The 15,301-nt window shown below is 38.3% G+C and overlaps 2 protein-coding genes across 9 annotated transcripts in view; one reads left to right on the forward strand and one right to left on the reverse strand.

Annotated features, from left to right (window-relative positions):
- Positions 1 to 15,301, reverse strand: part of nbeab (neurobeachin b) — a 302,755-nt gene that overhangs the window by 73,293 nt on the left and 214,161 nt on the right. For all 8 annotated transcript variants that reach the window (XM_047391759.1, XM_047391756.1, XM_047391755.1 and 5 more), the window contains one exon: positions 14,874 to 15,010. In XM_047391759.1, coding sequence (XP_047247715.1) covers positions 14,874 to 15,010 — 137 coding nt within the window. The remainder of the gene's footprint in view (positions 1 to 14,873; positions 15,011 to 15,301) is intronic.
- On the forward strand, positions 12,062 to 14,422 carry mab21l1 (mab-21-like 1). Its single transcript, XM_047391769.1, has 2 exons — positions 12,062 to 12,285; positions 12,361 to 14,422. Exons 1-2 carry the CDS (start codon positions 12,263 to 12,265, stop codon positions 13,538 to 13,540), a joined length of 1,203 nt encoding a protein of 400 aa, XP_047247725.1. The 5' UTR covers positions 12,062 to 12,262; the 3' UTR covers positions 13,541 to 14,422.

Consider the following 15,301-nt stretch of genomic DNA (forward strand, 5'->3'; position numbering starts at 1 on the left):
ATTCTGTGTTATGAGTCCTCTCCCATCTTCCAGTAATAAAAAACAAGATGGCAACCAGAGGAAATGATGGAAGAGAAAAGGAAAATGAACTGAAGTGATGTAAGAGCAGGCTTTACAGCGCTTTTGAGGTCTCCCTTGTAGTCCAGTGGGACTCCAAGCCCTCTCGGGTGGCTGCCAAATCCAGCAGCTTCCCACAAGCTGCTTGGCGTGCAGTAATTTGAGTAATTACACTGGATTAAAGCATATTAATGCAAGCTGTTTCTCCAGGGTCACTGACCCAACCAGTATGTCCATTGTTGGTTTCCACAATGTTAATTTAAATGGTAACAGAAAAATATGCTTGGTATACCTGGTAGTTTATATAAAAAATTAATATTTGCATAGATATATACAGTATGTAACCATCAGCACATCTTGTGAAAGCATTTTTTGCCTGCTTTAACAGTCTTCAGAGTAACATTTTGAATTTCATTATTATAGGTTCTGACTTTTTTTTATCCAGCCAAATTTGGAAATTGACTATAAAGAAGATGTCCAGTTGTTGACAACCAGTGTGCAAAAATAAAGAAAATCAGTGGTAGTGTGAAGAGATATTTTGACACAAGATCTCAAGACATAAAAATGCTACAATATTTCTCATAAAATGTGACTTTGGTCACAGAAAGCGCTATCTATCTGCTGTCTGTACCTGTGTTAGCTATAATTGTGAATGGGGGTTTTAATCTTGACAACATGTATGTCTGTTTGAGACTCTTATTTTAAAGCAACACAAAGTAGATCTTGAGTTGCCTTGTTGTGTTGACAGGGCTGATTGCCAAACTGAAGGGTCAGTTGCACCTCTAATTCAAAATCTAAACTACCTAAATTGATCATGAAACCTAAATTGGATAATTCTCAAATGAGCTGAGATTCTTCAAAATAAGTTTGTTTACATTTTATTATATTTGTAAAAATCCAAGGTGGACATTTTCAACCTTTTTTTTACATCTGGAATCTTAGAATTAGGCAAGCGTAAAAACAAAATAGTAGATTAGGCAAACCTGAACTGAATTATTCTACACTGATATATTCTTTAGCACACTGTTTATGTGTAAAATCTCTGCTCTTTTTTGCAAAAATAAAAAACAATGGGGATTATTTTTTTTTTCTCAAACATATTGCTGAAATCTTGTCTCCTTCTTGTGAACCCAATATCGTGTATCATCTTATCTCACCAGGTGGATGTATGGTTAGACCCTTTAAAATGAGAAAGATTAAATGAGTCATAGTATGTGAGTGTTTTAACACAAGTATTCTCCCAATTGCAAAAAAAAAAAATTTGAATGTCACACAATGGAGAGGCGGGTTCAGTGTTTGTATGCATTCCTTTGCCTTGAACACGGTGTAACAATAGTCCTAAACCAGGCATTATAAAGACAGAATACCAAAGAGGCTTACTGCCTAAGTTTCATAAAACATTTAGGCACAAGTTCCAAAGGCTAAGGATGAGAAAAGAAGGTAAGCCTGAAAAAGGGGCTTCTGGGATCCAGAGCCCTTATTGTACAGAAGTCACATCAAATTAATACTGAGGGCCATTTGCAGCCTTTCTTCTCTTGAGCTTTTCAGAACGGATTAAGCTATGAAAACTCAGAAATTACTAAAGCACCTATTAGGCATTATGCTCACCCTTTCTTCTCTTTCTCTTTGAAAGTCATTGAACGTGCTTCACATCACTCGTACCACAATTCATGTTGTTTCAATACTTTAAAGAGTGCCAATCTAAGAAATATGTCCCGCAAGATGTATAGTTTCATTAGCATTACAAGAAATCCTTTCTAATAATGAGAACCACTGAATACACATGTTTATGCTATTTTTAATAAGAAAATGAAATATCTCATTGTTTTATCTTAGAGTGGCAGTATGTTGACACACAAGTGAAGGTCCTTCATTACCAGAGCTGTTTTGCTCTCTCAATGTTTCTTCAAAGACATGCAGGGGGCACATAAATTGTTATTATGGTTCTTAACAGGATTCAAGAGTGCCAAAACGATAGCATTTGAGAACCAGGTCGGGCGGAGTTAAATGGCTGTCAGATGCTCAAAGCTGAGCAGCATGTGAACAAACTCACAAAGGCTTCAAGGGTCCTCTTCTAGGACCCTCCTACCCACTGCCCTTCTAACAGCAGGATTAAAGATCAAATATAGCTTTTGTGCATGTTTACACACATTCAAGTTTTGGAGGTATTTACCCTGTTGCATTTGGGTGAACAAGAATAAAAACTGCCCTCATTGTTTAGTAGTCTAATTTGAATGGGGGGAACAAAGACAAACAATTTTTAATTTGTAATTGAAAGATAAAAATAACTTCTGACGATTCTAAAAAGAGTCTTAATCAAAACAAATTGTTTAATCAGTGGAAATACTATATCACATAGCATGCAGGAAAAAGACAGTCAATAATTGTAACTACCTGAGAAAGCAGTATTCAGCATTAGATCTTTTTAGACCCTGGCGACAATATTTACTGCAAAACATAATCTATCTTCCCCAAACATTTTAAAACACTCAACAGGGCACATAACCCCTCAGTACATATTGAAGCAACCCTTCCATTTTGACCTTTAGGACATTCAACCCTATAATTCTCCCCAGTTGCACTCTTAAAGAAACCAACCTAGAGCGTGAAGTCCCTATGCATGACCCCTAATAAACTCCTAATTGGAGTAACGGAGGGGGGGGGGAATCAACATTATTCATTGAGCTGAGATTTTTTCTTTAGCATTCCTTCCAGTAGTTTGTCTCCTCAACAATAACATTCAAAATCATGTCAGTGAATGCTTTATTCCCCCAAAATGCAACCAGATTTTTCAAAGATGGGAGTGTGGGCAAACCCTTTTTCACCTTTTCATTTAGGGAAAAGGGGCTATTTGATTTTCACAGGGTGCGTGTGACGGGCTGAAACAAAGCCCAGCGCTAACTATTGTAAAGCCTTTCACTGCTGTAATGGTCTTAAAATGGCTACAAGCAGGGTCCTTTTCAGTGGTGACCAGGCTGCCCAATTCTCCTTGTCTTATCCAAGACAAACTGGGCTTTAGGCGGGAACTCTTATTTCATAGGACAAATGAATGAAGGACTGAGTTCACTCATAACTAAACTCTAAATGCCGTAGTCTTTAAAAGTTCCAAACACATTTACACTAATTATTGAGAATAAATACTTCCATAACACCAAAAGTCATTGAGTTAATTATAAAAAACAGCATAATGATGATAATTACAATAATATCCCATTAAGAAAAGGAATAAGTGGCAGGGGAGAATTAATAGCAGACAGGTGTACAACACACTGCAATTACTGAACCTGAAATTAGTTCATTGCCTCAAGGCAAACAGAAAGGAAGGGAAGAGAGAGAGAGAGAGAGTGAGTGTGTGTGTGTGTGTGTGTGTGTGTGTGTGTGTGTGTGTGTGTGTGTGTGTGTGTGTGTGTGTGTGTGTGCGTGCGTTGTGGGGGGCTGGTTTCAGGACTGTGTGCAGGACTGATAGAGAGAGGCTCACTGACAAAAAAGGAATTGAAATGAGCAAACAAAAATGTCTTAAATGTGTAAATTAGAGAGAAAAATAAGAGGGAAAAGCTGCTTTCCCTGCAGACTGGTGCCTTAGATGAGAAGAGAGCACCGAAACGTGATCAAGGGGAGCCGTGGAGCGGTGCGGCAGGCGTCAAGATGAGCACTCAGCCAGCGAGTGGCAGCTTCTCCTTTTCCAGTCAATCATTCATTACAGAGCCAAGTACTGTGGAGGAGTGCCTCCTCTTTTTGACCTATCATATTACTGCCTCTGTAAACTCCTAATCCTCCCTTCGTTAGATGGTGTCAACAGCCGACATGCTCTCACCCTACTGCCGAACTCCCCACTCAGACACATCCAAAGCCCTGCCAAGACCACAGAACTGACACTAATAAAATCATTTGAAATTTAACAAGGTAGAACGGCACAACTTCATCCGTTTTTGTGGTACTTTCATCTGCCTTTTTGGCATATTTTTCTTAATCATTAGGAAAATATTCAGGAAGCTCCCTTCATATTAACTTAAAAACTTCTTATTTTTCTCAGCACCAGTTTCAGGCCCAGTTCACCAAGTACCACCAGGAAAGTCATGACTTTCACTCTTGAATCTTTCATCGGCTGGCCTGGGAGGCCTGTTTTATATGCCTTCGGGCTGTTCATGAGCAGGAGAAAGCCTGGAGGCAGAAACCTGCGCATCAGCACTTCTCTGCTCATCAAGATTCTCTCATGGGGACCACATCTCCTAAAAATCTTTAATAGAGCCCAGTGAGATGACAACTATAACGAGTCCAACAGATGAAAGCCCAGCAGGACAAAGCAACATTCAGATACATCTCAACACAAACACTGTAGAACAATAGTCTGGGGCTCACAGTGTGAATGTTTTATTTTGGTAAACAAAAGCACTGGACTAAAATGAAGCAGCCAAAAGAAGCATCTGTATTTTGGCAGAACCTCAAAAAGTAGATTTGAACATGTTTAAAATATCAACAGAAAAAAGTGAATAAATGACATTTTATAATTCCTTCCCTTACCTCACACAAATGAACGGTCAGATTTGGGTGTTGATTATTTTGTCTCTTAATAATTTCGTATCTTTTTGGTTTTAGTCATTTCATTTCTGAGATTTTAGGTTTTGAATTTGAGCAGTCTGTCCTGGTACGTTGAATACTAACCAAACATATCAATTCATACTCGTCAGGAGACATTTTTACACCTACTTTGACAACAAACAATTCTATAATCTATTTATAGTCTACTGTAAGAAAATGTGATTATATGACTCCAATAACCAATATCTACAAGCAGTTGTTCACTCAGAGTTATTTTGGTCTGATCAGGGGTCCTAATCTGTACTATTTCATAGGGGGGTCAGCTGCCTAAATGGTATAAGAACCAAAACAAATCGGAAATAGGGAGTAAGATAAAGTTTTCAGCAAAAACAGGGTAAAATTAAACTATACTTGAGATTTTACCATTTTTTATGACCATGCAAAATCTATCAAAAAGTAATCTGATATAGTTAATAACATATATATGAAATACTTTTTTAAGAAATAGAAGTAGAAAGGGGTAAAACAGAAATTTATTGATACAAAATGGAGTATGATCTGGAGAGAAAATTGATCTTGAGCCTTTTCTACAATCTATTCTTTGTTCACAGTAAGGAATGTGGGGTTATACGACACCAACAACGTCTATCAGCAAGAGTTGGCTTAAAGTTAATTTGACTTAACTGGAGTCCAAAACTGTCATAGGGACGAAATGGTAACCTGATGGTAGGAAATTGGGGTAGAAATTGTCAAAGGGACAAATTGACTTGGAGCAGGACTGATTTCTTTTGTTTTTAAATTAAAGGAACTGAACCGCATGATGGTGCATGATGGTACAGTTGTTAGCAATTTTGCCTTATAGTTAGAAGGACCTGGCTTTGAGGAGTTTGCTTGTTCTTGTTGTGCTTGTTGGTACTCTGGGGTCCTCCTACAGATGCCCTTAAGTGTGGCCGTGTTTGTCTGTCTTGAGTGTTGCCATGTGATGGACTGGCGACCTGTTAAGGGTGCACTCCAACTCTCACTCACTCACAACTGATGATAAACAAAAAACTCTCACCACAACACTGCAGGAACAATTAATACATGGATGCATAAACAATAAGTCGGAACAAACAAAAAAAAGCTAAATAGATCTGAGGAATATTTTTTAAGAGGTCAGAATTTAGGTGAGTGATACTAGAAGGTTGATATGTAATCTGAAATGGCAGCTCTAATCAAAATCGGTTCAGAGTTCTGACTTTGTCACAACAAAACTTCTGAAATTAACTAAAAGCTTTTGGGTGTGTTTATATACTTTGAATCTTAATGACCTACAGCACTCTCTTTTGTCATCAGAGTTGATTCTAAAGTATCTTATCTTAATGGGAGCATATTTGTAAATTTATATGGTAAAGTTTGTCACACTTATCACATAACACAGCTTGAAGGATGATAATTACCATATAAAATAAGCAATTGGCATCATACCCTGCGTGTCCCACTTTTTAGGTGAGAATGACTGAAATGAGGTGGGCTAGACATGATTGTGACACGTTCTCCGTGTGCGCTCCACAATGTGTGGCTCTGCTAGTAACGGGCTAATATTCAGCACAGCTCACCACAAGCAGAACTAATGAAAGTAGACAAAATGTCTCTGCTGCCATTTTTGTCTAGCATCCGCTAAGGGTGAGCCTTCCTCTTTCCCTCCTCTCCTTTTCACCTCCCCTCTTTCCCCTCCTCTTTTGAAGGGAGGGTGACAGCAGCATAAAATGGTGGCGAGCAAATGTGGCTTCCATGTGACAGCAGTGGTGGGGGAGACAGGCCAGACTGTGGCCAGCACAATCAGCTGTGTATGGCTGTTGCTTTGAACAAGTTGGATGGTCGCCATAGGAAGACCAGGGAAAAGGTTGAGACACTGGTAGTTACATACAAAAGCAGCTTACTATCGAATTGAAAACAAGCTCCTTAACTCATGCAGAAAACTGCTAGATGGTAAAAATAGCAAACATGGTCTTTATGGAGGCTTATTGATATCTGACTGGGCCCTTGGTTGTTATTTAAACATGGTAGGGTATATTTTTGTAAAAACTAGAGGGTAATTTATACCAAGTGGGATGATCCTTGCTAGAACTGGCACTTCAGGACTTTAAACATTAACAAGACCTTATATATAAAAAAAGGTAGAAATATTATACATTTCCTTTAAACTTCCCAAGGCTACAAAAAAGGAGGCACTCCCTTCATCTAACAATTAAGGGTCAAGCCATTCAGGGCGTTATTAGTTAACCCTAAGCTCAGACGATGATGAAGCAGGGGCGTAAATCACAGAGTGAAACAAGACAGACTCCAGCAATTCATTAATGGAAATGATCTGTCAATATGCTGAAGTCAATTCACACGTGTCAGCTGGGCTCTGCTCACAATGGGCCAGCCAACTTATGAACTACCCGCACCACTCCAGCGAGTCCATAAAACAACTGGCAACGCCGTTGGGGAGCACCCTTAGACACCACCCCATTGCAAAGACCACCAGATGACACAGATGGGGCAAAACCAAACAAAGACGAGGCTCCCTTTGTACAGAGAGGGACCCTTTTCAAAAGCCATTCATGCAACAAATTGGGGAAAGCTGGCCATGAAGCACTCCCGGTTTGCTCTTTTATTAACATGAACCTTACGTCATAGTAAGTGAAATTAGATTTATGGCCTTTGTTGCAAAGCAGTTTAATAAAAAAAAAAAGTTAATAACAGTTTAGTTCCGTTAACCAAAATATGCTTGTTTTCTTAAAGCCCTGTGTACACGTCTTAAACAATGTTACGACATTACACAGTAATGCCAGTAGTTTCATCTTAACAACAATTCGTGAGCAAAACTACAGCAGAAAAATGCAGGTTTTTGCTTTTCTTCTATTATATAACTCTTTGATGACTAAATGGCTTTGTTTGGCTACATGTAAAGCTAACTTTCTCTTGATCTCACCGATAAATTCCTCTAGAGGATTTAAAAAAACATAATAAGATATCTTGGGTTCCTTTTTGTGTTTAACTGACATTTAAAGAGGCAGTGATATCTTATAGGCCGAGATACTATGGAGAGTCCTTATAGGCACTGTTGGTGGACTGTAGCTTTAAACAGTATCAAGCCATTTTATTTTCAAAGGCATCTCTCCAGTTATGGAGGTTTACTTCCATGTAGGTCAATACAAATGAGCACACAAGCTTTTGCTTGTTAAGTCCCTTGCATTTTCTTTTCTTCTTCAGTCTCAGCTGCACTCTTGCACTGCTGCGGCAATCTGCATAGAGAGACATTTGTCATCATTAGCCCTGCTCTGACAGTCGGCACCCCAGACCTCAGATCTGCAAGACTCGCAATTATGAACCCTTCATCCCTTAGTTAGGCAACATCACCTGCTTTTGTTGCAGGTTTTCACAACAACAGTTTATCACAGAGCAAGCACAAATTAACCATTTACCCAAACTTCTTTCATTTTCTTTTTTGCCTCAAAAAACTCCCATGTCCGTACCAAATCACATGTGGGTGCAAATTGTGTTCAATCAACCTGAGACTTCAAATTATTTATCAGAAACAAGTGCTGTGGAGAGGTCTGCATAGGAGCATCAAGGGGTCAGTGGGCAGATGATTACAGCGCCCACTTTTACATTGTAGGCATTTTCAAAATATTAAGATTAATCACTTTGCCATTGCTTAATGGTTGCTTTCAACGATTAAAATGGTGAAAATAATAAAAACAACCGCAAACTATAACTTTAAACAAAAAATATAAAAAAGAAAGTAAATAGAATAATTCTTACAGAACCATCAATACTGGTTCTAAACCTTACAAAAAAAAAAATCTAAAACTTCACACAGCAGAAGAAACAAACAAACAAAAAAACAAAAAAAACAATGCTAAAGTTTGTGCTTATAGAAAAGGTGAAAGGCAGTAACCTGCATCTTCATGATTTATTTCTACCTGTGCAGAAGAAGCAGCTTTAAATACCAAGTTTGCCATTTTCTTACTTTTTGTGATGCATCCAAATATTTTCTGGATTTCTACTTTGACAAACAATACAAAATCATACTCATGCTAAATTCATGCAAATACATGCATGTAATCTATCACCAAGCTGACAAGTGTACCATATTGCAGAGGGGAGGGTTGAAGGGCCAAATGAAAATTAGACAATCAATTAAGTTTTAAATTATTTAAACAATTCTTTTGTTAATCTTTTAAAATGAAAAACACAATCTAATGTACATTTTTCTGTTATTTTTTTGTTGCACACACAAGTTTTAGAAGAGAGCCTATTGAGGTGAATCCCACAGGGTCTCAGAAAACTTCTGGCTATGTGTCAATAAACTGACTTCCTGACTTACCCAAATGAATTTGCAAATACACAGCAGCAGAGAAGGAAACAAATAAATGGACAAAATCTGAAGGGGGTCTATATTGTGGCTCCAGGCTCAATAATTAACTGGCCTCCTACAGAGATATCATATTGCACGGAATAATAATGTTCTATTAATAACTTTCTCACTGACAATATCATAAACGTGATTACAGCAAATTTTGCAAAAGAAAGAAAATCCCATGAGTGTATTTTTTTACAGTTTGAGTCTCAGTAGTGTCAAATTTCTAAATCATCTGCTCTTTAAATTTGATTTATACAGAAATATTTAATTGCTTTTAAATCCATTTGGACTAATCTGCACATTAACTCGGTGGCTAGCTGGTAAACGTTCTTTGTAAGGGGCTTGAGAGAACCACAGAAATGTTATGTAAAAGCTTAAGATGGACATTATTTGTTGTTCTGTAATAGGATTATTGAAATTATGAAAGCATATGTAATTGATATTTTAAGATATCTGAGCAGATGACTTGAGCCAGAAAAAATAATTAGTAAAAATCTCTTAATGCAGACCATTACTGACAGCAGTATTGGGTAATGTTGTCAAAGAGGAAACTGATTATACATGTTAAAACTATTTTGTCTAATTACTATACTTAAATCCAGAGAGATAGAGGGTTATATTGGTCAAATTTGCCAATTAATAGATATCCTTTAGCAATGATCCTTCCTGCTTATTGTGTATTATTGTTATTTTTGTTTAGTATTGTTCATACATTTTGTGTCAGAATGCGCAATTTTAAAATCCAAGTTACCATCATAAAATGTATTTGCAACATAAGACAAACTGAACTGAACTACTAGAAGAGAGGAAAAAGAAGAAAAGAGGACTTAAAAACAGTGTCACATGGTGATGCAAAACTAGAGCAAGCAGAAGTCATTGTATTGATTTACACAATCATGCATGCATTTTGCTGGTTCAGAAACAGGCATGTGGTGGAATCACAGTCCCATTTATCAAACTAGAGAGCCCCCAAAATCCTGGCAGGACAGTACACAGAGCAACCAAGGCTGTAGTGTTGTAATGTTATGAGTAAGGAGACATGAATGTCTGGGGCCAGACTTGACAACTGGAGTCATGGGACTGTGGAGCAGGTTGAGTTGCACTGGGAACTGTGCAGCCACATGGTTCAGATTAAGAGGCGATAATCTCAAGGAAAATCCCCCTCACCCCCCAACCATTTCTATCACGCATAGGGATGGTCAAAGGCTGAGGTACAAATTCAAGAGGTGCAACTTGACTCTGAGGTTTCTGACTTAGAGCATGATAGTCTGAGAAGTAAGGACAGACTGGTTCCAATAAATGCCAAGTACCTGCTGAGCTACAAACAGAGAAAAAGGCTTTTAAAGCCAGAGAGGGGAACAGGATTTTAGCTACCTCTCACTGCATGCAAACCTCCCTCTGTATCTTATATAAATGCTGTCCATATATGTCAGTAAGAGTCAAAATGTATGACTGTGAAATTGAATTTGTCCTAAACGTGTTACAGTTGAAGAAATAAAATGCATTATCACATTACAAAATAAACTCTAACCTCACACAATTAGATTTCATACCTCAATTCTGTAATTTCTGCCCGGTAACAGTGTAAAATTACCACTGCACTTGCCAAACAGCTACTAGAAGTGTGCTCATGACAGGCTGTGATGATAATGGGAGTCACCTATCTATCAAGGTCCTTCCTAACACGCCACGCCTCTCCTCAACTGCATCTGTGTGGTGAGAGCAGAGGCTGAGCAGCAGCGGATTGGCCTCATAATGTCTGCTAGTATGCAGCTCTGACGAGGGCAGAGATGGGTGTAAATGCCTTTGTGTTCCTTATCTGATCTGTGCAGCAGCATCATCTTTTTGAAGTCCTCCTCAAAGAATGAATAGTACACTGTGAGATGGTGTGTCAGTGCACTGATGAGCGCCAGAAAGGCATCTCTCCAATTTAGCGTAAATTCATATACATTGTGTCCTTATGGTAATCCACTGGGCTTTTATTAAAATACTCAGCTGAATATATCAGAATTTATGTTAAATGCATTTTATTGTTTCAAAATAATATATATATATATATATATATATTATTTTGAAACAATAATATATATATATATATTATTTTGAAACAATAAAATGCATATATATATATATATATATATATATATATATATATATACATATATATATATATATATATATATATATATATATATATACATATATATATATATATATATATATATAGATGTATATATATATACACACAGATATATAGATATATAACAAAAAATTCGAATTAGTTTCCTCATGTGCAACTAAAAGCAAACCAGAAAAGGAGAAAATATACACCCAGTTAATTTTTTTTCTTTTAAGTACATTAAATTTAACTTTGCGAAAAACCCTGTTGCATGTTAGTACAGAATGACAAGAGGAAATGCTTCTCACTGAGCACAACACATAAAAGAAAAATGCACTCATTAATAGAAAACGTAAGTGTTTCGAAAACATTCGCAATTAGAACAAAAATCACTAAAGATATCCAATAATTTAGCGCCTTTTAACTTTTCAAGGGGAAAGTTCGATAATTACCAAACGAAGAAATAGACTTCGAAAAACAGCTGCTTTTATTGTGATGTCTTTAAAAAGAATAACATATAATGCCAACATAACGTAATTTATTTCAGCCTACAAAATAATCCCCCATATTTCATTTGGTCGCTTGCTTCCAGTGGAGAAATTACAATTCGTACACGGACCGAAGTGGTGATTTTTAAAGAAATGGCATTATTAATTTCAATCGAAATAAATAACTCCCAAAACAACCCAAACACACCTATTGTTTGATATCATTTTAATACTGCGGGCTTAAAAAAAATAAAACCTAAAGTCCTACAAAAAATAACGCAGCTGATAAATCCAAACACGAAGGTGTACAGCTCCTTGCTTTAAAATCTGTAACTACACTTTTTTTTAAACTTGTATTTAGGCTAACAGTCGGGGATGAATTTGTTTCCCATAAACTGCTGTGACGCTTTGGAAAGCGATTGGACATCCTGGTCTCAACTCCTCCCTTATAATAAAGAGAGTGTGTGTGTGTCTCCCTTTTGTAAAACACAGCAACGCCAGCCTTCTGCGTCGAGAGGGCACACTGCACTCAGCGTAATTACGCGGACCCCTAGCTGGCACAGCGGTCAGAGAGGAAAACCAGATTTTCCCGCTATTGAACGAAGTGCAAATGGACTTTTAATCACGTCATTCGGATCATTTGCAGAACTTGTTTTGAGCACTTCAATGCAGTTTACGGCACAACAGCTGTGAGTGTTATGATTATTACGCATGTGCTCTGAGCACATCGCCATTTAATAAACTGACTTTTTCTGTTTAAATAGCTTTCCTTCTTCTCTAAAATTGGCTCCCGTACAAACAGCCGCGTTGGATCCCTCGGCTTACTGCGAGACTCCGGTGTATAACCCGGATCTCTGCCCTAATATGATAGCCGCCCAGGCAAAGTTGGTGTATCACCTCAACAAATACTACAACGAGAAATGTCAGTCTCGGAAGGCGGCCATCTCCAAGACCATCCGGGAGGTGTGCAAGGTGGTGTCGGATGTGCTGAAAGAGGTGGAGGTGCAGGAGCCGCGCTTCATCAGCTCCCTCAGCGAGATGGATAACCGCTTCGAGGGTCTGGAGGTCATCTCTCCCACCGAGTTTGAGGTCGTCCTCTACCTAAATCAGATGGGAGTATTCAACTTTGTAGATGACGGCTCTCTGCCGGGCTGCGCCGTCCTCAAGCTCAGCGACGGCCGCAAAAGAAGCATGTCTCTGTGGGTCGAGTTCATCACAGCCTCCGGTTACCTCTCTGCGCGCAAGATTCGATCGAGATTTCAGACACTGGTGGCACAGGCTGTGGATAAATGCAGCTACAGAGATGTTGTGAAAATGGTCGCTGACACGAGCGAGGTAAAGCTGCGCATTAGAGACAGATACGTTGTGCAAATCACGCCTGCTTTCAAGTGCACTGGCATCTGGCCGCGAAGCGCTGCGCACTGGCCGTTGCCGCACATACCCTGGCCGGGACCCAACCGAGTTGCAGAAGTCAAGGCGGAGGGTTTCAATTTGTTATCCAAAGAGTGCTACTCCCTGAACGGCAAGCAGAGCTCGGCAGAGAGCGATGCCTGGGTGCTGCAGTTCGCCGAGGCCGAGAACCGGCTTCTCCTGGGCGGGTGCAGGAAGAAATGCCTGTCGGTCCTCAAAGCGTTGCGAGACCGTCACCTGGAACTGCCAGGACAACCTCTGAACAACTACCACATGAAAACTTTGGTTTCCTACGAGTGTGAGAAACATCCCCGGGAGTCGGACTGGGATGAAAACTGCTTGGGCGACCGCCTGAACGGGATACTATTGCAGCTTATTTCCTGTTTGCAGTGCAGGAGGTGTCCGCATTATTTTCTGCCTAATTTAGACCTGTTTCAAGGAAAACCGCACTCTGCTTTAGAGAACGCAGCCAAACAGACTTGGCGACTGGCAAGAGAAATACTGACCAACCCCAAAAGCTTGGAGAAACTCTGAGGTAACACAAAAGAAAAGAATATGTTGATTTACTTCCTTTTAAAAATGTGTGAAAGAGGTCTAATGAGCTCATAAACGGACAGAGAAAATTTGCCAAACAGTTGTGAAATGTGACTGTCCTCTGTCGTTAAAATGTTTTGGCCTAGCCTGTTTCAGTATGGTTCTTTTCTAACACTATCATTTGTAATTATTCCTGTTCATCTTTGGAGGTGTTAATAGACTTTTCAGAAGCAAGTTCAAATTATTGTCAACAGTTAATCTGGAAGGCCACAGAAGTTTTATTTTTCTGTTTTTTTCGCACCACACGGTGGACAAAATCCAACGTTTTCTTAAATGCTTTAGAATAAAGCCCCCAAACAAACTATGAATACATAAAAAAAACCACATCTGTACATTTTATTATACTGTAAATACATTCATAGATTGTGAATCAAGTGGTCTGAAATTGTGAATGTTGTTCTGTGACAAGTAAATAGGATCCACCTACGTTTTCTTTATCTGCTAGAAACTTTTTTAATTTATTCTTGCATCAGTGGTAGTCTGACTCACCTGTTTCAATGGACATTTTCTAATTTTTTAAAGAGTTTACATTTTGATGGTAAGCGTACGACATTTGTTACATCTAAAACATTCCATCAGTTTACTTGAATGATTTATTTAAAAGTACTCGAGTTTGTTTTCCTTCATCATTCTTATAGGCCGACGTGATTAAAAAAGAAAATGATAGCCTATATATAGTATATATATTACAGTTTAAATCGAAAAAAATGCACTCGAAATACACTGGATTATAACATCTGTGATCTGTTTTTATTATTATTATTATTATTATTATTTGTCTTTGATCTAATTTAAAGAGATAATAAAACAAGCTGTTTTATATACTTGTGTCCCCCACTTTTTTAAATGCCAATTGAACGGTATAGAAGGCCTGATGCAAAGCAAGCATAATTGCAATGCGATTAATATTTAACAATTTATTTTAAAATATACGGGAAATGTTAAAAATGTACATTAATATTTAAAATTAGTCAAATCTGTAAACGCCTGTAGATTTTCCTTAAAATGCAAACACTCTAAATGACGAACCATAACTAGGTTAAAACATATGCATGACAGGTTTCTTGCAGGATATTAATAAAGAGATAAAATACAGTATGATCCCGAACAAGCAAACAAGTAAAAAAAAAAAAAAAACACACACTGGGATTTCTCTGCAAATACCAACAGCAAATACGAAAAAAAAAAAAAAAAAGCGATGAGTAGCAGTTAAAACAGGAAAAACAACAAACGTGCAGGAAACCAGTCTGCCCGCTCCTTGCAGGTTACTTACCTTCGGGTCGACCTTTTTGAAGGCAGGGTCATCCTCGTCCACCTCGAAGTAGATCTCAGAGGTGGTGATGGACAGAGTTCCACGGGCGACTAGGACAGGGGCGACAAGTTGGGCCGAGCTGCTCAGGACCACGGGACCTGAGGATGGTGATAGAGGACAAACACATGTATAACCAGGCTAATATTTGTATTTAGATTATGGAGCAATTTAATTCCAAAATACTGCTGTGACGAATTCAGGGCTTTTGGTGACCTGTATACTGTCCTTTATAAACCAGTTGTGACTGCGCCTTTTGAAACTATAGTCTGATTGGATTTACATTTACAAAACAATAAAGGTTACTGAAAAAAAATTTGGTTTCTTTTATGACATAAATCATTGTTTTTGTCGATATGGGAATGTGCGCCAAAAATATAGCAGACTTACAG

Source organism: Girardinichthys multiradiatus, chromosome 18 (genome assembly GCF_021462225.1).
Source record: "Girardinichthys multiradiatus isolate DD_20200921_A chromosome 18, DD_fGirMul_XY1, whole genome shotgun sequence".
NCBI classification, from domain to species: Eukaryota; Metazoa; Chordata; class Actinopteri; order Cyprinodontiformes; family Goodeidae; genus Girardinichthys; species Girardinichthys multiradiatus.